The 23351-nt window shown below is 37.6% G+C and overlaps 1 protein-coding gene across 2 annotated transcripts in view; it reads left to right on the forward strand.

Moving 5' to 3' along the window:
• The window catches only part of LOC124177562 (neuroligin-4, X-linked), a 252640-nt gene that overhangs the window by 208344 nt on the left and 20945 nt on the right, over positions 1 to 23351 (forward strand). For both annotated transcript variants that reach the window (XM_046560061.1, XM_046560062.1), the window contains exon 9: positions 7433 to 7551. In XM_046560061.1, the coding sequence (XP_046416017.1) occupies positions 7433 to 7551 (119 nt within the window). The remainder of the gene's footprint in view (positions 1 to 7432; positions 7552 to 23351) is intronic.

The following is a 23351-nucleotide window of genomic DNA, read 5'->3' on the forward strand; positions in this document are numbered from 1 at the left end:
TTTTTTTTTTTTTGGTGCAAGAAACAAAATCATTACAATTGAGTGGTTTTTTTTTTCTTCTTCCGTTATATCGAGCAATCGTTGGCCTTTTTTTGTCCGATTGAATAAATTTCAATAGATTTCGTTAAAGCTGTTGATGGCTTGCTCGAAAACCGTGAAATTTACTTTCTGAGGGTTGTTTCAATTTTCTGCCTGTTATGTTTGGCTGAATGAATACCAAACGAGGGGTTGAATGATGTTGAAAAATTTTCTATTACGAATTGTGGATATTGTTTTGAAATTATTCGAAAGCGTTTTAGACCACCTAAAACAATTAATGGATTTTGAATAATTTCAAAAATAAAACGTGAAAAAAAAAAAACAAAAAAGAAAAGCAAAAGGCCTTCCGATATTTCCCGTAAATTTTTTTTTTTTTATCACTGCGCAACGTTTCCCTTGAACGCGTAATGAGGTAATGCGTGATATGGCTTCGGTTCAGTTTTCAATTATAAACCTGCAGGCCGATATCGTACGAGTTGCGATTCATCCGCTTCTCGTGACGCCGCTGCAAAAGAATATTAAACTTTCCTCATAAACCGAGCTGATGAGGAAGAAACGACTAACGGAAATGCGCTGCATCCCTACATTATTTCCCCGTACTTTATTATTATATGCCATAGACATATGTATATACATGGGTATATACTGCACTCTATATACCTGTTTATATGGGGCATTCCAGGTGAAATTAACAGCCGATGTACCTCGCCTCCTTTCGATTTATATCGTTTTTCAATACGACGTTCTTACCAAACAAAAATGGTCTGGGAATTTTCGTCGGATTTTTTCGGCAACCGGTGAAATATGAAAAAAAAAAAAGAAAAAAAATACACAAAACCGTTCGAAAACGCCATTTTTAAGCATTTAAAAAAATTTACACTGATTCTATGAATTGAAATGGGATATTCAAGCACCACGCGGTAATGGGATACGAATATTTACTACTTTTTATATTCGTAAGTTATTGGTTTTTCCATATCGCTATTGGATTTTTTTTTTCCATTGTCCGATTTAAATGCGTCACGGAATCGTGAAAACAATTTCGTATGGCAATCCATTTATATCGAGAAGTATGAGGAAAAAAATTAATCGCAAATTCTGATATGGAAGAACTAAAAACTAGCAAAAAAAATATTCCAGCATCAAGATCCCATTATCGTGTACAGCGCTCATGAATCACATTTTAAATCAATTTCTTCAGATTTCGAAAAATGGCATTTTCAGAATTGACTTTGCGATTTTTTTTTTTTTTTTATTTATAAATTTCACCAGTGGCTGAAGAAAGTCTGAAAAAATTCCCAAAAACCATGATACAAATCGAAGGGAGTGAGGTAGGTGGGCTGCTAACTTAACATCGAATCCCCCATACATATTACAGCACTCGACGCTGAGAATAATGTAAACGAAACGACGGGGGTTCGATAAATGCTTTTTATCTCAGACGTATACTCGTGCAAAATCACGGTGAAAACTTCAATGACAAACAGAAGTTGCTGCACTCCATATTTTTTAAATAGACATTTTCATTCCGACCGTGTAAATATATATATATATATATATATATATATATATATATATATATATATATATATATATATATATATATATATATATATATATATATATATATACATACATAGATACATATATATTTGAACAAAACGCATCATCAAATCTAGAATGAATTGTTTTTGTTTGTTTTTTTTTTTTTACAATACAGTTGTAAGCTCTGAATGATAATTTTGATACTTTCGATATTCTTGGGACTCTTGGAAAGAATTTTTAAAATCATCGTTAATTAAAAAATGATCAAACCACCGACGCCTTCTGGTTAATCAAAACTAAGTGACGCAGTTTCGGGTTAGAGATCGAAAGCGAGCGAACATCGAGGTTGAAACCTGTGACGATAAATAGATGACGAGGGTGACAAGCGATGACGTCGCTAATGTACCCGAGCCGCTATACTGCAACCACAAAACCTCGAGGCTCGCGGTTGAGAGGCAGACGCGTTGCGTCGCGACGCCGACTAAGTGCGCACTCGGGGCTGATACCCTCGAACCCATAATTTATTATTCATCCGGCAGGTGGGAATTTTGGCGAAAGAATTTTCTACCCAAGGGTCAGAAAGCGACGTCGCATCACCGAATGGATGAGGGTCGAGTCGCGACGACGACGTTGCGAGATAGAAAAAAATTACTATTTTGATAATCGTCTATTTTTGGAAATCGGCAAGAAATGGAACACCGACTTTAAAAAGCTTCCAATACGCTTACTGGTCAAAGATATTTCCGTAGAACCCAAAAAAAAAAAAAAAAACCACATAGAGATGCTGAACTATCAACCGAAAGAATTTTTAACCCCAATTAAATATCCAGGCGAGAGTTGAAATTCGTCGATTTTTGTCGCGGAACACGTAACTTGAAAAAAAAATAAAAGACATATGATTTCAACGTCGAGTACATTTTTTTTTTTTTTTCACTTTCAAAAATTGAAGAGAAAGTTTAATTTTTTATGTCGTCGTTGTTTGCTTGGTAGAAAAAAGAGAAAGATCGGTGAAACTATAATTTGAAAAACTTCTATCTTTTTCCTCTCTCTGTCCCTCTCTCTCTCTCTCTCTCAGTTTTTTTATTTATTTATTTTTTTTATTTTTACCCTCCATTATTTCACCCGATGATGATTTAATGTTCTGGCAATATCGTCGAGGTGTAAGAGCGAGCGAAGAGTGAGGGGGTCGGATAAGATCAGCGCTCTTTATAAGACGAGATCAGGTTCCTTAATGGAAAGCTCGCGATAATCGGTCTGTAGGTATATATACAGCGATCGCATCGAGGGATAATTTGATTGGGGCGTTCGTATAGAGGTGCGAGTTATACACTGTACTGTATATATGTATATATATATATACACACCTATATTCGTCGCGTATAATCAGCCGCAATTAATTTACACCTGCTGCGTTTGTTTTTACCATCGAGAGAAATTTTTGTAATAATATTATATATATTATATGCAGAAATTTCACGTAACCGTATATATTTATATACCTATAATTAAAATAAAATATGTGAGCTTGTTGCATAATTTTACTCCAAGTTACATATTTTTCTAGCGTTATAAAACATTTACAATTGCAGCGATAAAATTAGCGGTGATACAATTTTTTTTTTTGTTGATATTCATAGTTGGCCGAAAATAGTTATAATTTGTCAAATCAAATTGCGAATGTTTTACGCGTCGATTCGAATCTATTCGTTACGAAAAAGAATAAAAGAAAACTGTGACAAAGACAGAGTGAACTTTTTTTCAGAAAATCATTACAACTGAAAATGAAGTATAAAATAAATATGAACGAACCTCGTAAGGTAAGAAAAATGGTTTCGAACATTAATTCATAGCAGAAACGAGATGGGAAACAAAAGTTTGACTTTCCATAATGCTTGAAGGTATAAGGAAAGCGACGGGAAGGAAAGGAGGAAGGGATTCTATTTAAATTCAATTTTTTTTTTTTTTTTTTTATTCTTCCTCACTGTTTTTTACGCCTCTTCTTCGCCAGCAGCCCGCTCAGATTTGGTAAAACAATATAATTAATTATAAAAGTTTTATACCTTTTTGTCGGAGCCGAAGTTACACGGAGTAAAAAACTAAAGAGGAAGAGAGAGAGAGAAAGGGAGAAAGAGAGGAAAGGTAGGCTGTTAGCAGCGATTCGAGCCAATTTCAATAAAAACAAATCGATAAACCGAAGCTAGACGAAGATAGGGGGCTGAAGAGGCACCAGAAGTCCATTTAAAGCTCGATTTCACTTTCTAATCTCTTCCGCAGAAGAGGAATAGAATGGAGTATATAAAGACGAGGCTGCGCCTTAGGCTGGAGATCGTTGCTATCACGTCCCACCTATATTTCCACTAAGTGTCTGATCTCTGCAAGCTTTTCGCAAAAACTGGAAAACAGAAAGGCTGTCACGATTTTTCCGTCTGTAATTATTTCTTAATCGATCGCTGCAATATTCAAGAACACACACACGTCTGATATGAAATCAAAAAACTTGACGAAAAACATTTCTTTTTCGGTGCGAAAAAAAATTTCTGCTGAAACTTTCAGGGATTTGAGAAAAAGAAAATTCTCATCAAAGCCTTTGAATTCTCCATTTCGAACAGCACGGGATTTTCGGCACTTCGTGGTTGATTTTGTTTTCTCTGCGAATTTTTTCTCTGGGGTGGGGTAAAAAAAAATCAAAAAATTAGCGTTCTACAAGTAGAAAAATTCGAACGTCTTTAGACAGAACTCGCAATTTAGATGGGAGCTTAAAATTTTTGACAAATTTTTATTTTTTCCATTGGTTCTGAGACATTTCAGTTCGTGGGATTGGAAAAATTCGACAATAATTGCTATTTTAAGCTGTTCGCAAAATCGTCGACACGCAAGTGTTTCGCCATTTCGACCCCCGAATGAGGGAAACAATCGAATGAAAATCGGCGATCCGTATCTTAGACAAAAGAAATATCGCATGAATCATGCGAAATCGAGCTCAGCTTTTCCTCTGAGAAGTTGGTGAGAAACGGCAATCGCAGGAACAGAGCCTGTGGCACTCCGGTCGACGGACCAATTAGTATCGGAGCTGCTCTCGGGGCGAACCCGTAGAAACGTTACCCGCGATCTCAATTTACCGTCAACTTCTTCGGCTTCCTGCACGATCTCGAGGCGGATTGGGGGGATGGAAGAGGAGTGAAGGGGTGGTGGATGAAATTCGGGATGCTTAATTGTCCAGAAAGTCCCCTGCCGCAGTTTACCGTGATAGAAATTTCCCCGCACCGATCCCGCCACTGGAAATACACCCCCTTCCGTCCCCCGGTGCTCGTGTATGGCGGCTCTTTCATTCATAAATATTTAACGCGACACTCGGTTCCTCGAGCTTCTGCTGTCCGCCTAAAAGGTTCCCGTCAACGATGCGGGAACCTTGTCTGCCACATGCGACGGGAAGGTCCGTACCTCTTACGCACCTACGTTTAGGGAATTTTATCGGTACTAGGACCAAATAACTCAGGTATAATAAACTAAACAAAAATAACCCACTCAAAAAGAAACCACGCAAAAGTAACCCGCGACAAAAATAACCCACTCAAGAGTTACTCCTTGACAAAAATAACCCGATCAAAAATAACCCGCTCAAAAAGAAACCACTCGGAAATAAGCCTCGACAAAAATAACCCACTCAAAAAATACTCTTCGACGAAAATAACCCACTCAAAAAGAACCCAGGCAAAAGTAACCCACGACAAAAATAACCCAATCAAAAATAACCCGCTCAAAACGAAACCACTCGAAAGTAACCCTCAACAAAAATAACCCACTCAAAAAATACTCCTCGACAAAAATAACCCAATTAAAAATAACTCACATTATAGATAACCGATGGTAAAAATAATCCACTCGACAATAACCTGCTACAAAAATAACCCACACAAATATAGCCAATGACAAAAATATCACATTTAAAAGTAAATTTAACTTAATTTAATTCAATATAATTTCATGTTTTGTCAATTATTCGCCAATTTTTGTCATGGGTTATTTTTGACTCGGGTTACTCGTGATAGGTTATTTTTATACGCGATGTTAAGGTCTATTAACATTTTATAACTCCCTTCGGGGGTTGAACTAAACCAGAAGAGAACAAGCATTAGCCTTTTCTTTTCGCAGTTTTGCGGTTTCTCAGCCTTAGGAAACGGGCGAATCATTTTGTTTGAAATTTTATACTAACTTTTTGTTTTTTGCACGTATCATTTTTTTTTTTTTTTTTTAATTTTGATTTTCGTTTGCATTTGGGAGACTCTGGTTTTTACTCTTCTGATGATTTGTTTGAAAAAATGTGAGTTATTATAATTTTCTATTTTTTTAAAACACAATTAAACCTCTGAATACTAACAATTACACAATCTGATCAATTTAACTGTTTAACTTGACTTGTTTATCACAGAAGTTCGTCCCGAAGAATAAAAATAAATAACTTGAATATGAATTTTTGAGATCGATGAGTCGGAGTTTTCAACTTATCGAAAATTTCATCAAGGCTGATTCCTTGCATTTTTCGTTTTTTTTTTTTTTTGTTTTTTTTATAACTTAACATTTCTCGCCGGAATATTCTACGGCTGGTGAATAACAAATTTCGCGGCTTAGCGGCTAGTTGTCGCAGATACCGATCTTTCAGACCGTTCAAGTTTGAACCGTGAGGTCGTAGATTAGAAATTACGTCGACCTTGTGACCCGAACATCCGATCCTGGTCGTGGCAACTCATCTGAAAGATCCTAACTGCCTAACTGTGTTCCGTATCAAGTTACCCGAACATTGAATTTCGGAAATTGTGGATCGCTATTTAGTTCCAAGGAATATGGTGATTTTTCAACCTGAAAATTGCTCTTCGAAACTTGCAACGCAGCAAAGTCCGGAAATCAGTAATCAACCCTTCTAATTGTTAGCCACACTACCTGAGAACAGATTGTAATACCGGGTCGATTCTACCTAGTCACATTTGAAAAAGAAACGATCGTTAGAAAACTATTCACCCGATGTGGAGCAAAAAATTACGGAGCATTCTTCCACGTTCTAGATTAAGTGCAAAAAGTCGATTTATAAAAAACCAAATGGCACCAAGCTGAAAATAAAGAATCGTAAAGAGTTTGACACGTAAAACGAACACTTTTCCTATCAAAAAATCATAACTTTGTCAATATTCTTATGTTTTTTTTACATAAAAGAGCCTCTTCAGAACGAAGGCACTCTTTACGCATTTTAAGGTCCACATGAATTTTTCCTAAACAAGGGCCAAATGATACCTTTTGGTACCTCAGTACTCAGGAAAAAAATCTTAGCTCGAGTATACTAATGTCTCCCAAGATATGGGGGAACCAAGTCGTCAAATTTTCATATATTTGATAGAACGGCCCAACGAATAAAGAAAAAAAAAAAGAACGAATCAGATTTGGAACAGCGACCATTATATTCCCGAGTATTTTTCGAAGCTGCATCCGAATCTGACGTGAAAAATACTCGTATACCCATGAAACTCGATTTTATTTTAGGGGATGTTTTTGGATTTAGTACATTATTTCAGGCATGTTAAAGATACTTTTGACATCATATTCCGATGCAGCATCAAAAAATACATTGGAATGATGAATATTACGATCGATCTTCCGAATTTGAAAGTTTGGAGTTGACAATCCTTCGATGTGATACTTTTTGGAAAAAAAAAAATAGCAGGCTCAAAAGTTGATCGACCGATCGATTCTACCCAGTGTAACTACGGAGTATCGATTGCAGAAAATTGATCGGATTCTTGAACCGATGTTTGACGATACTGTGATTGAGACTTGAGAGTTTTGTTATTTTTTCCAGAAACCCAAACGCGAACGAGCATCATGGCCGTGGTGAAAAGTCGTTGAAGGAGAAGAGCAAATACCGAGGGCTTGTTTGGGAGCAGTACGATCCTGTGCATCAGAAGTATCTGGAAATCGGTGAGTGGATAATTTATTTACAGATCTGTTTTTTCAAACCGTTAATTGCAATACGCGTATAAGCGATTACCTTGTTCTTAACCCTTTCATGCATGCATTTTTCGTTACATGCGGTTCGCTTGAAATTTTGAGATTAATGAGATTTTGGGGTGGCTGATTAGGAATCTGAATTCGAATTTCGAAAATTCAAAATGGCAGATACAAAATGTACGACGCAAATTCAAAGAATCATTTGATTTTGATAAGACTTTATGATACATGGTTTTTCGGGTGGCTCGTTGCGAATCTAAACTCGGCATTGAAAAATTCAAAACGGCGGATCCAATATGGCGGACAAACAAAACCGGCATGAAGAAAAACGATGAAAAACTTGTGTAAAATGTTTTGGCGTGTTTTAAGCTTGTGTGAAAATTAGCATTCGGATTTACATCGCAGATGAGCAGAGAATAGAAATTTCGACCATTTGGTTACCTACGTGCGCTATTTTTGCAATAAATAAATAAATAAGTAAACTTCGCATAACTTTTAGACTCGGACATATTCCATGGGTTGTGCGGAACCCAAGAACTCGGCAGTTGTTGCCAAAAAATTAGTTTAATAAATAAGAATGACGGGACACTGAGCGTTCGAGCGTGAATCGAAGGGTTAAAAATAACACAAAGCTACCGTACAAGGCATAAAGTCATAAAACGCCGGAAATTCCGCTCGTTGCGACGTAATGATTCCGCGCAGGATCCGTTGCTTTGCGTCGAAGTAATTATCGACTTAATTGAAAATCCTTGTACGTACACACACGCGTGTAACGCCTGTATCGTCATTCTGTCCGTGAAGGTCGGAGGCTTGTCGTGTTGAATTTTGACGGGGGGCAAACACGGGGCAACTGAACCCAATTTCACGCGGTATAACGCGCCCTACGGAGAATCTATTCGGTTGGCGTAATTGATCGCATCTCATTTTCGCTTTCGCCACGCCTCGAGGCGAATTTCATCGAACAATGATAAAATCGAAGTTGGATCGTTGTCGTCACGTTTCTTCTTCATCGATCCAGCAATTGGGCGTCCAATTATCACAGTGAGAAAAATTTCATCCGTCAGAGTAACTAGAAAAATTGATTAAAACAGTTATCGTTAAAAAAACTGTTCGAATATTGTTGGGATTACGCTATCGTCGATACTTTTTTGGTTATTGCAACGCAAAATCAGTTTCTGAGGTTTACTCTACTTTTTTAGTTAAACAAGGCTTTGAACGTCAGTTTATTCTTGCACGAGCGTTAAATTTTCGCAACAGTTGCAAGAAAATGTAGTAACGAGAAAGAATAGCAACGGATACTAAACTTTCCGTTAAGGGCTAGAAAACTAATTTTCATTTCGTACCCAGACCTATATTTTTCGATTGTGGAAAAACATGAAAAAATAGTTAAGGGCTGATCGATAACCGGAAATAAAAATTTCTCTCAGTGCACCGATTTCGATCGGGAAAAGCAGCAACAACTCTGAAGTTGGTAATAAAAGTTGCAATTGCTCTGAAATTCATCGTTTTTGTTTTTTTTCTTCCAGTTTTAACAAACAACGAAATAAATCTTCAATTTTTTTCACAACTGGTTGGCAAATCTTTGATCTTCTCACTTTGGTTTTCTTATAAAAGATTTAAATAAAGGGCGTCGATGCTTTTTTACATCGTCCCTTGTTCATTCCTCTTCGTTACTTGGGTACTTCGTTGGATCCTTCGAAACTCTCGTATATGCGGACGGGTAAAAAGTAATTTGGCCGGGAAGCTGACCCTCGTTTCCTTCCCTTTTCCCGTTTCTGATCCTTCATCCCTTTTCCCATCACCCAGCGATTCTTTCCCTGCACTTTTCCGTGACCACGAGACCGATTCCAATTCTGTCTTCTCAGGTTCAGGCGGCTTTTTTTCCCTTCTCTTTGCCACGCTTCGCTTTCTCGTATTTTTTTCGGCGAGAAATTCAATTCAGAACCCCATACATGTATTCAGTGGGATTGTGAACTAGATATATCAACATTTTTAGAACCTGCGTATTATTGTCAAAATAAAATCACTCGTTACGATATAGAGAATGAAAGATCACAAGTAAAACGAACAGATTCCTTCGTTGCATTATGAATTATAATTTTCAGTAAACTCGAATATTCACTTAAGATTTCAGAAATTTTTACTAAAATTATATTATTTACGCTCTAATTCTATTGCTTGGAACGATTCTTTCTCGGAAATTTAATTCTTCGTTGATCTCATGTTGTATTCACCAACCGTTTCGAGAAGAAGAAGAAAAAAAATTAATTGAAATTGGCGCGAACGAATTGATAATAAAAAAAGAAAAATTTGTCAAGAATAAAGTAGGTGATTTTTCCACTTACGAAATTGTTGATTTAAAAAAATAAAGAACAAAAAAATGATACCACAACGAATCGATTGATGATAAAAAAAAAAAAAAAAAATGCGATTGTAGTTTTCGGGCGGTTATATTTTCGTTCGAGTCTTTTTACGAATGACTGCATATGCCGCGTGTATTAGTTGCGACTATGAAAGGATGGCGGCGAGTGCAAGTTTCCCCTCATTTCTCACGTCGGATGAAAAATCGCAAAAACTGATAGCCCGCATCCAGCCACCTCTGTCACACTCAAGAACCAAGAAAAATGTACCAGAAAAATTCACCCCGTGTATACAAGCCACCCTATGATGATTAATCTGAAATGGTTTTTCTCTCTCTCTCTCTCTCTCTCTTTCTCGCACACTTTTCTAGCTTTTTGCACAGGTCTTTTTTTTTTATGTCCTTTCTCGCTTCTCTTTTTTATCCCCCCATCCAACTCTCACAAACGCGTTCCCGTTCTTTCCTAACCATTTGCATTTGTCATCGCTATTATAATATTATATTATCTTCCTCGTATTTTCTTTCATTTAATTTTTAACCTAGCAGCTATCGTTGCCGGAATTTATGTAATCGCTTTTCCTACCGGAATTTTTGAACCAAAATTTTTGAATTGCGGCACGGCGATAAATCGATCTAATGTACAATTTGTCACACTTCGATCACAGAACGAATTCTAAACGAGTCCGAAATCCTGATGTGAATAAATTTTATATTTATTCTTCGCGCTTAATTTAAATTAAGATTTTTTGATTCGTGAAAAACAAAGTATGGATCTTTACCAAAACTGTAATCCGATCATGTGCGATGATGAAATTTTTACTTGACCGTTTCCTTTAGTTCGTTCCATTCGTTCCATTCTCCTGGGCCATTAGGAATAATTTTATGCAAAAGTCTGCGTGATCGTTAGAGCGAAATTGTACACGGTACAAGGATACAACTAAATCTTAAAGTTTCGTTTCACCGAGACTTCGGAGCTGCGTTTATTAAGAACATAAATAAATCAGAGTTCGTTAAGTAAAACCTATTAAGGAAAACTACCGGGAAAGTTTATTCTGGTTAGCGTTTCATGTACTCGAAAGCCGCGAGTTTTTTCAAACGCATAAACCACGTGATTAACGAAGAAGAAAAAGAAATGAAAATTCTCCTCAGTATTTCAAGACTGGACATTTTGCGACGGATGAAACTTTTCGAAGAAACGAAAAATCTTCGTATTATTCTTTCCTCTTCTTATTCATCGTCCGCATTATTTGCCACGAAGAAACTATCGAATATCGATCATTCGAGCGAAATACGCAAACGGGAAAAATTTAGCGATCATCTTATGCAATATGCATACGTATACATGGGTGTTTGTAAATCCATTCGTGCAGCGATCGGTTGAAAATTATAATGCAACGTGCAAGACGAAATCCCGAGTAATATATGTTTCTGCAAATAAATTTCAACCCAAGTGGCTGGTCGGCTAGGTAGGATGGTAGGTGGCCCGTAAAGGTATCATGCACGAGTGAATTTAAGCGGAAAATTTATGACGCGAGCATGCCTTTGACTGCAGCAGCAAACTTGCGTTGAAAATCGAAGGAGCTTCTCAATATTCCCGTAGCAGATGCCCAAGAAATCTTATATACACCTTCGTATTTATAGGCACGATCGAATCTGCGGGGTAATTCAAAAGATCGCGAATCCGAGAGACAGAAAACGGATTGGTTAAAAATCCAGCCGCTGAATCGAGTAAAATTTACATATCATCTCTTGCAGATATATATTTCTGTGTAATTCCTCTAATAATTGCGATTTTTGTACCCGAGTTTTAGAATTTTTTTTCTTTTTTTTTATCCTCTCCGTATTCCAACTTTCTAAATCACAAGTGCTAAGTAATTTTCAGCAAACTTTTCGCTCAAAGTATTTCGAAATATTTTTCCACGCATATTTAACTCATTTTCAATTCGATTTTAGAATTTTGATCACAAATTTTTTCGCCTAATTTTTCTATCGTTTAATTTTTTTCCATCGCTTCGAGTTCCTTCTCCCCCCTCCTCTCCACTCTCTCACTATTTCTCAGAGCATGATTATTATTATTATTATTGTTATTATTATTATCGCGAGTCTTGCGTTACTTACTATCTGTTATTTACTACCTGCTCTATTCTAAATTAGGATTAGGTCAATTTTAAGATGAATACTGTGATTCTTCTCCTTTTGATGATGTATTTTTGTACTCATGGGCACACGGCCCTTGTATAATAAATTTGATTCTATTCTATTCTATTCTATTCTATTCTATTCCAAATCAAATGCCAAAAGCTCTCTGAATCGCGATGTTGTAAGTCGAAAGCTCAGAGCGAAGATTCAAAGCGTGCAGGATATTCAGCCAATTCTAACAAGGAATTCAGAGCGCGCTGTGCTCGCAGCAGCAGAACCGAGTCCTAGGCACTATGCACCGGAGAATTTTCGCGATTAAAACGCGCGAAATAATTGCCTGCAAGCTTTTCTACACTTCAGCAGCGCCGGTGGAATTGTCGCGAAATATTGCCACTTTTCTGCGGATCTCCTTTTTTTACCTAAACGTCGTCCGCTTCCTGTGAAGGGGATTTTTATTTATTCATTTTTTTTTTTTTTTTTGTCGCTTCTCCAAATTTTTATCCCCAAGAGAACTCGGTGGAACTTTTTTTCCATTCATTTTCGTTTTCCCGATTGTTCGAATCAGAATTTGCACGAACGTTCCGAACAACGAGCAACTCGGAGAACATCGTATCGATCTGCGTAGAATTCCGAGCGATAAAGAGACCCTTGAGTCTTTTTTTTCGTTTCACAGCTTTTTTTTTTTTATTTATTTATTTATTTTTTAAATTCTTTTTCTCCATGCCGAGTGTAACTTTGCCCTCCGGGCAAACAGCGAGCGTGCAGGAAACTTTTTGAAACATTGCGAGTATCACGCTCTCTGCGATATTGTTTCGATTCGTTTGCAATCAACGGAAAATTATAATGGCACCGAAGTAGAAAGAATAAGAGAAGAAAAAAAAACAAACTAAAAACAACAAATAGTCTTGAAACTCTTGCGCAATATGCAATTGAAATATTATATACATATATACTTGCAGAAATTTTTTATTTTTTTTTTTATTCGCATTACTTAAATACGGCAAACGAATCAAAGCAGAATTCAGTTCGTACGTTTCAATATGTTTGTTCATTTTTCATCATTCACGTGCAACAAACGTGATAGCGTATTTAAAAAAAAAAAATAAGAAAACGCTCAGACGAACGCGAGACGATACGTAAAATAAATATAGGTATAAGATTAGAGGTTAATAAAAATTCCTAGAATATATTATACATCATGAGAATTTAGGATATAATAATTTTCCACATTCGCCGCCGAGATATTTCATTATACACTTTATACGTCTAGATTATGCAGTTTACTATATACTTATCCAGGATAGTCAGCGTAGCTATTTTGATAATCCCTCTTCTCGGGGGGGGGGGGGGGGGGGGTAAATATTTCACCCGGTCGTCCTTGGTATGCGATCCAAAACTCCTCCGTCATTCGGTATAATTACAGGAATAAATCGGTTCTAGAGTTTGAAGTCGAAACGTCGAGACTAAAAATAAGTGAACTCAGTTTCGATTCAAAATCCCATCAATTTCAGTGACAAAAGTTTCAAGTATAAATTACAATTTACCAACATTTGCAATTTATTTTTATTTAAAAAAGGTTTTTTTGGACATTTTTATTCCAGTAAAAAATTCAGCAAGTTGAACATCACGGCTAGGGGGTGGTGCGACAATTTTCATTTCCTCCCTCTTTGTCGATTTCATCGAAACACCGGACGCTGAATACGACGTTTTCATTTTCATTTTCTACCTAGAACAATATTTTTCGATTGTGGTAAAAAATGAAAATTAGTTGAGGAATGAGCGGTAACCGGAACGAAAAATTTCTCCCAGTTTGAATATTATCGATGAAAATTTCCTACCCTGTGTATCAGGTATTAGTGGAATTTCTTTGGCGCCTGGTACGATATATAACAGGAAAAAACTCCTGGGGTTAATAGACGCTTCTTTGGGGTGGCGGGGGGGTTGGTAAAGGGGTTGCGAGTTCGGCCAGGCAGATATAGTTCATCCACCGTGATGTATGCCGACGTTTGACGCAACGGACCGCTGTCATATTTCATAAGGGTTGACGGGGGTGTAACTCCGCCCCGACGAATAACGCCGACGATACAACGATCGCTACACGCGCATTGCTTGCGCATCTGTCTCTCTCTCCCTCCCTCTCTCTCTGACTGACTGTGTCTGTCTCAGCCATAGATTAAACTGTGAGATTGCTAATTTACCCAGCTGAAATATAATATGCAACGCGTGTGGGGGTGGGACCGCCTATCCGTTACACTCCGTTCATCCACCATCCACCCTACAAAGCCTGAAAATCTGTCTTGCGATTAATCCAAATCAAGGAGTCGTCTTGGCTAGGTATATTATGCTGGCCCAAAATCGTAGCGAATCGAACTCGAAGCAGTCGCGATGAAATTGCCTGCAGGTGAAAAAACTGTTGTTGGTATTTTTATTTTCTTACTCTTCGTCACCTTTCTTTCTAATTTCCACGAATCTTTTTCGTTTTCGTACTTCCAGAATCCAAATTACAGGTTTTTCCAGCTTGTTTTTGTTTTTTTTTTTTTTTGTTTTCTTCTTCTTCTCGATTTAGTTGAGGTCGAGAAATGGAATGATCGCAGAATAACGTAAGTGCCACAATATCTGATTTTTCAACATGCTAATATCGAATTGGTACGATTTTTTCAAAGTAGCAAATTTCAACGACGAATAAGAATTTATAGGTAGCTAAAACACGGAATGGTCAAAAAAATCTGATCAATATACAATATCTGAAGTTTGAGTTTGAGTTGGAGTTTTCGTAGATTAAAAAAAAAAAAAAATCTAACCAAGTATGCCTGTGTAAATAGAATACAGAACGAACGAAAAACGATGATTCGACGGTAAAGGAAAACTTTTCTCATTTCGAGGAAATAACTCTTCTTGTGCGCGAAATTTATCCAAGAAGACTGCGATGATATATTATTAATATTATTACGCACGAGATATTACGCTACATAAATTAAGTATTGGAAAATGAATGTTAATTAAATATTTGAATTTTAACTTGGAGTTTGTTTTCTTCATTTTGATTTCTGCGATTCAGTTTATTGTTGATCCCGCACTATTTCAATGAATTACCGTTTATTAATATATTTGATTCATCGTCGGTGAGACTTTGGATACTTTTCTTCCGAATTCTAAATTTCGCCTTCTCATTCCCGATTGCTAAATTCCCTCGATCGAAGGAACAAGATACAATAAGACGGTATCCCGGCAGATTTCTCTATCCTAGAAAAGATGATGAGTATTATGTTTCAGTAAGGGGTAGGTATTACATAAATTGCAAAGCTACAACGTCTCTTCTCGAGTAGGCGCGCCGGCGTTATTGGTGTTTGCCTTAGTATTTTATTCTTCCCATTAAACCGTAGGAAGCGTTACAGCAGCGGCTTCTGCGACGACAAGATGCCGTGTAATATGCTAAACGCAAAGTTTTCATCAAACTCTTGCGTAAGGGAGTGGAGAGAGAGAGAGAGAGAGAGAGAGAGAGAGAGAGTGAGGAGAAAATAGGGGATGATCTTTCCTCCGCGGCTCGAGATTATCTCCATCGAGTAGGAGAACCGGTAACAAACTTTGAAATTCATTATAAAATATTACAAGACAATATTGGGTTAGCAACTAATCTCAATACACTAACCAAACAAATAATATATGTATATTATACATTGAGCTAGGATCCTATCGATCTGTGCAATGCGTTTCATCCTCACATGTAATTTAGCAATATAATTGCAGGAAATTAATTAATCTAAAAGTCTGACCGGACACGATTTGAGAAAGATTGATGTATTAAGTGGGTATAATGGGTACGTAGAAACAAATTTAATGCATACTACTTTTTATGATTTTTTTCCTGCCTTGGAATTTTTATTTATATTTAAAATTGCGTCCGGCTATCATTTTTTGGTGACGTTTTTTGCGTCGCATCCACCGGTGTTATCAATCTCGAAATCTGAACACCAATAAAGCTCGAAAAGTTTAACCGAGAAACAAATGAAACTCGTACGATCGATAATTGAAATTATTTGAAAAGAAATCGAATTGCCAATGGCTTTGAACAGTTTAATTTTTTTCCCAAGTCAAACGACAATTACTTATCCTCTGTGCTTTTTTATTCCGAGTTATTGCCAGGTGTAATCCCAGATTTAATTCCCAGACGAACATGAATCTCAGACTGAGAGTTCGCGTGCAATCTGTTCAATCGATCACCGATCAGGCCTCTATCGCAGTATTGAATCAAGCCCGTAACTACGCCCGCGCTGTTCTTCTCTGAGAATCTACGAGGCCCTGATTTCTACTCCAAATTGTCACGTAGAATCACTTAGTCGAAGCACACGTAGACGCGGCGCACTGTGCGTGACCTGGAACCGAGCGTCTCAATTTAGACGTTATTTAGGAACTAATTCGAGCGGTTCTCCGAGGGTGGGGTAAAAAATATTCGAAAGACCAAAAATTCGACGATACGAAATCCCGAAAGTCAAACTACCGACAATTAAAGACGTGGAAGGGTCATAAATACGAAAAGATGACTTGTTGAAGGATAAAAATTGAGTAAATGTCAAAAAAGCGGTTTCTTCAAGTTTTTACAATGGTGTCACCCCATAACCAACGTGCAATTCTTTGAGGAGAATTGATCCTTGAATCGATGTCAAATCGGTTCCCGGACAATTGATTTAATCGTAAAATTCAGTGTCGAAAAATCAGTGAAAAAAACGAAAGGAAAAAACATCAAAAATGCTGTACGGGAAGTGAATGAAAACAAAGAGACGCAACTGATTTAAAATTTATTAGAATTAACTCGTCTATTCTATATAAGAATCGATTCGACGGATCGATATTTGTAAGATTTTTTTTTTTTTGTATCGGTCTCGGCGGAATGGAATCGAAATCTGCCGTTTCAAAAGTTTCCGAATTATTTGTAACCAACTTCTGACCGTGGAGAAAAACAGCCAGCCACTCGAAGAACTTCTTAACTGATGAAAGAGCCAATCGCAAAGAATTAGCGAAATCCACTCTCCACCTCTTTGAAGCATTCGCCTAATTCTGCAAGACTCGCGACGGGTATTGATCGAAAAAAGATAGAAGTAGAAACTTGTGTAGAAACCAATGAAGGTAGCGTATAACGGACTAACCTCTCTTCGCGTTATCGAAAATCTATGCGAGGGATGTCTTTGTGTAGAATTTGTTCGCTGAACTGTTTTGTTCGTTTAAATCGAATAGGCTCTTGTATAGAAGTTTGACATTAAGGGGAGTTTTTTTGTTTTTTAGTTTGATTCAAGTTGACATTAAGTTTGGACAGTCTAAGATAATATCCGCTTTTGGGATTCCATTTTTTAAAGAAAACGAAAATACTTGGAGCAATTTGGGTTCGAGGACTTTATTACTTATAGTTTCAAAAACATTATTTAAATTTTTTCATCGAGATTAGTAACAAAATGGCGGCATGGCGCCTATAAGTAACGAACGACCAGATTTTCAATCCGGTGGCTGGATTTTCAATTTTTTGACCGATCTACTTGAGATTTTGACACAGTCTTTAAAACTTGTTTATAGATTCAGGCTCGTGGCTGGGTATATTTTGGAATTTCAATTCCAAGTTTTTTAACAATTTTTTGGTCGAAAAGTGAATTTTATTGTTCACAGTCGTATAAATATGTGTCAAAATTGGTTTTTTTTTTTTTTCATTTCAACATATGAGCTACGAACTCGAACCCAAAAAGGTGTTTCCAACTCGCAAAAAGTTTGTCTATCCATTACAAGTTGGACAGTCGTGTCAGAAGATGCGCCACCTCAAGTTCGGAGTCGTTCGCTACTTATACGCGCCATGCCGTCATTTCGTTATTAATATAAATGAAAAATTTCGAAAAGGCGCGCGAAACTATAAGTCACAAAGCCCTCAAATACAAATTACTTTCGAGTGTTTTCATTTTGTTTAAAAAAAGAAACTCCTAAGCTCCACCCCTTACCCTCACCTTGACAAAACTCCCTCGACGACGTTTCAAATTGATACAAGTTTACAGTTATCCATTTTTTTTTTTTTTATACGTAAATCACATCAGACCCACCGTCAGTTTAATGTGAGGTGAACTTATTAATACAAAGTCATACAGAGACATCGTATACGTGTTGGAAAGGAGTACGTGAGTAGGAATTGTTACGAGGATCCGTAGGAGAAATAAGCGGCGAAAGGTGCTTCTTACGTATCGTGAAAGAAGCTTATGTTTTCCCTGCTCACTCGAGTCGGTGCACGGAGAGGGGGGGGGTGGGCTTGGTATCTTTTTATATCGAGAGAATAAAAACCCAGAACTCGGGTATTCTCGTCACGACGGTCATTGTTGACGGTTAAGGGAGAAGACTGAGTGCAGAGAGGAGAGAACTGAGCCTTTCACAGACGGGACTGCAGACTCTAAGCCCATCAAAACCTGCAGCCTCTGTGTTATACATGAGAAACTGGTAGCAAAAGCTGAACTATAACGGATGACACAACCTTTCCGGGTTCGCGTTCTCCGTTCGAACCTTAAAACTCGCAACTTTCGACTGCGAACTTTCTCCACATGAAAAGTTGGCCGACCGAAGGCTGGAAAATTCAATATCCATTCCGGCGAAACTTCGAGGGATCCTTTTCACATTTTATGAGGTTTGTTTCGTTGCATTTGTTTTTTCTTTGGTTTTTTTTTTTCTTTTTTCTTTTCTTTTTTGCAATTTTTGAATCGCGCAGAGCGAGGATGATCAAAGTGCGAGTGATAAAATTACGCGAATTCATCCGTGCGATACGTACGGAAGAAATTGTGCCTGCGAAACGAATTTTTACGATTGAAAAAACCTTGTGAAATACGTACACGAAGAGAGGGGGGGGGAGGGGAAAGAAAGGGAAATGGAAATTCGCCATCAACGAGAACGTAATAACGCAAGATCCCCGACGTCGTTCTTTCACCCCGTCGACGACCAGGCTACGATATCGGATCATTTTTTGCCAACCGATGCTATGCGAGAGGAAAAAAAAAAGAAAAAAAAAAAAAAATGTGTCTCGAAAGGTTTCGAATCGTGTCGCTCTATTTTCGCGTCCGACGCAATACACCGAGGACTTAAACCTTTTCCATGACAAATAACAAGTCGTTGGTCGAATGTTATCCGCCCTTTCATCCCCCGCATTTTCCGTCCCGACGGCATCTCGTTAAACGGCGCCATTTCTTCACTTTCTCATTTCATCTCGTATCAAATTTTTCGATCAATTTCTTTTCTTTTTTTCTTTTTTCTTTTTTTTTCCGCCTTTCTCCGCTGCACCAGCGACGACCTTCGAATCATCCTCGCAAGTTTCATCCTCCTTCCTTGGATTGTAAAAACAGAAAAATTCGTAGTGTAAAAAGTAGTAAAAAATTTGAAATTTCAGAATATTATACCATAAGTTCACGAATCTTAGCGCTGATATTCTCAGGCTTGAAATTCTACGATCTGTAAAATATGGGCGGTGGTGAAATTCCGCGAGGAAATCTGCGACAATTCTAATAATCGTCAATATTCACACCGTCAAGATCGAGCTAATAGTCCTTATGTAACGAACGACACGCGCCAATATTCGGAAAGTTGCGCTTTGGATTGTTTGCAAAGTGTTTGAATCCGCGGAAGATTTAGAAGGCTTTACCCTCGCGTATGCCTGTAGAACTTCACTGGGGCGAGGGTGAGGGGGGGGGGGTGTTTCAAAGATTTTCCCAGACTTGAGAGACTTGTAGGTGGATGATAATTATTCAACGATACACGCGTCCTTTCGTTCGCCAAATTTGTTCATCTTGAATGCGCGCTAAGCGCGATTAGATCGCGAGTCGATTGTTTCGTGGTAAATTGGTGAAATGGATTTACCGAGCTTTCGAGGATTTATGTACACATCGCACCGTATCCTTTGTTACGAAGGACAAAAACTAATTGCAAACGGTTAACTTTCCTTCGTTACTTCCTCAGCGGGATCCTGCAGGTATTATATGTACGAATGAAATTAGCTTTTGCTGCAGGAATTCTTACTAGCCGAATCGGTCGATGTGCCGAATTAACTTTTCGGAAGAATGCCTCGGCTGCTTCAGCTTTTCGCTGTATATATTTTGTATATATTTATATATATATATACATATAAAACCCCCTTAACGAGGGTGACTTATACCTCGTATTTCACCGTGCAGCTCTCAAGTTTTCACGAGCACTTCGTCCCTCAAGTGGAAAATGTCTAATTTCGTGAAATACCGTTGTTGAAACAAATTAAGAAACAAATATATCAATATCTCCGCAAATTGTAGAAAATTCTCATCGTTCGATGTATGATTCTTGAATCGTGAAACATTTTGATAAAATTTCCAGAGCTTTAGGGATAAACTGGCGGTAAGAAAAAAAAAAAAAAAAGAAAAGAAAAGAAATAAATAAATAGGAAAATTGATGAGAATTAGCAACTTGACGATACAGCCGAGTTGAAAAATTTATGAACAATTTTTCACAACACATCCGAGATTCTTGCGAGTATTGAGAGAATTTGAATGAGTTATGATAAACCCCTGAGCCTGGATCGCTGAAACGTCGTATTTTCTAAAAGCAGGCGATTCAAGGGTCCGTCGAATCCTGGATACCTGTAAGCTCGATTCATAACGGAGGCGGTTAAATAGATTCCCGTGACTGTGCGCCGCCTTTCACGGTACGTTAGTTTCTGCCGAAATCTGGGGTATACATAAACCATTTGCAAGTTAGGGGTTTGATGAGCTTGGAATTTGATTAGCGACAAATTCAGATCAGAATATCTCAATGTGAACACAGCAGGGTACGAAACGGGGCCTGAGAATGCGAAACACCGTGAGTGGAGAGATTACGTATGGGGCATTCCACGCCAATTCGAGCTGGGTTTTACCCGTGACCTCTTAGATTTGGCGCGCGATTTTTTCTCTGATTTTTCTCAATTGGAAGGGTACTCGGTTTTTTTTTCGACTCAATTTCAATTTTCTACAATTTTTAGAAACGATTTTGTCGTTTCGCGTTCTTGAAAATCTTTACGAGGGTAAAACTCAGGTCAAATTGGCGTGGAATGCCACATATATAAAACACGATTCAACGGTTTGAACGTCAATATTTTATACCTGTGCTACTTGTCGAAATTTAAAAAACATCGGGTTCAAAACCAAGCACAATAATTTATTACTATACTGAGAAATTGACGGTGATTTTAACAATAAATATTCTCATTAATTGTACCATCAATATTGTATTGTTTAACCCTCACTGTTATATTATTTTGTTAATAATTTGACGAAATGATTTACTTGTTTTTCTTTTTCTACTTTCTGTAAATTAATTATTTGCCCCTAAGCAATACGCGGTTGTTATAATATTATTATAAACAATTTTGGCCCGGCGTTGCGAATCTATGAAAGAAACGTATCGCGTATATTGTGAATCCAATTGACATACATGTATTCTTCTACTGCACTGATTCCGATCATTTCACTTCATTTTCCATTCCGAATAATTAATCCGGTTATTCGACATTTTGCTGTATTTTATTTCGTTCTGTATCCGTCATCAAAATATATTCGACCATACTCAACGGTATTGTAAAAAATTCATCGATTATCAGAGATATTTTTTAACCACTGTTCGTCGTCTCTCGAATTTCCACAGTTCGCGAAATCGGATCGTTTTGACGTATCTACGGATGGTTGATAAAAAAAAAAAAAAAAAAAAAAAAAAAAAAAAAAAAAAAAATTTCCCTGGGAAATATAGAAAAAAATATCCTATCAAGTTAGTATTTCGCCCATTGCGTTAAAACTGATATCTCTGTCGTCATGCGAAATTTTGTAAAAACCCCGCGTAGTATTTTCGCGTGTGATTTTCGTTTGCTGATTTTCAATCGGATGAAGAATTGTTGTTATTATTCTTATTTATTTTAGTTGTATTTTCTCTCTCTCTCTCTCTCTCTCTCTCTCTCTCTCTTTCTCTCTCCTTTCTCACGTGCTTTTCCGCAGCGAATTGGGTACGTAGCAATTTTTCGTTCAGGTATAGGACTCGAGGTCGAGGAGCGGCGATAGAATACCGAAGTGTTTCGCTAACGAACCAACGGATCGTATACATATATACATACATATATATATATATGTATATATATACATATATATATACGAACGAACGCTTCAAAATTCCTATCCGAGAAATTTTACCTCCCGCGCCAAGTATTCGATGGATTAATATTCAACTCGCAATCAGTTTATTCAACGGCGAACAACGGACCCGAATCCTACGCTTCTGCCGAGGGTTATATCGGAGTTTCCACGGAGGCGGGAAACAAGACGAATAAAGCACACGGTCGTCTTGTGATTTTAACGATCCGATACACAAGTCCGCACGGGAGGAAGAGAAAACGAAGGAAACGAGAACGATCCACAGGTCTTGAGGCTGCGAACCGGCCACTTCCGCTTCCTTGGGCTCGATATTATGAAAAACGGAAGGAAACGGAATACCCGCGAATTATCAACGCTTACGCAGACGTTGAATTACATTCGGACGGTCATCGAACAGGATGTGAAGTGATTGGGATTCTTTGAAAGTTCGCGATAAGATTTTGCGAAGAAAATAAAACGTTCTGTTCTAATATCGGGATTCGCGATTATCTTTCTTTTTTATTTTATCGTCCTTGATTTATTAATACGTAATGAAAATTTGTAAAATTCGGAAAGGAAAATTTCATACAACTCGATGCGTGACATCCGTAAATTAGAGTTTGTCGATTTTTACTCCGGAATATGAAAATCAGCGACTCAATCAAAGCTCCCGGGTATAACGCGGTGTATATATTTATTGAAATTGAATTGGTAATTTGAAATATTATATCGTTAGCTCCGTGATTTTACATTCAATATCAGCCGAGTGAAATCTTGATGCAATAATGAATCGTGAATATTTTGATTTACCTATCGATCGCCTTTCGTAAGGTATTCTATTTTCCTTCTTTCTTTCCCCTCGATTGTTGTTGCTGTTTGTTCTTTTCGTTTTCTTCTTCTTCTTCTTGTCTTTCTTGCAAACGAAGAATAAGAGAAAAAAACAAACACGATTCACCGGCGTTCGGTTAAATTGACTGAGATCCAAGTTCCGTAGCGGATGTCGATAAAGGCTCGTGATCGTGGCTTTGACCGTTTTCGGGCAGCGCAGACTTTTCCCCGAACCCCCCGACAGACGCGAAGTAAAAGAATTAGCGGGCAAAGGGATAACCGAAGGTAAACGAAACAGAGCCTCG

The sequence above is a fragment of the Neodiprion fabricii genome, chromosome 3 (assembly GCF_021155785.1).
Source record: "Neodiprion fabricii isolate iyNeoFabr1 chromosome 3, iyNeoFabr1.1, whole genome shotgun sequence".
NCBI classification, from domain to species: Eukaryota; Metazoa; Arthropoda; class Insecta; order Hymenoptera; family Diprionidae; genus Neodiprion; species Neodiprion fabricii.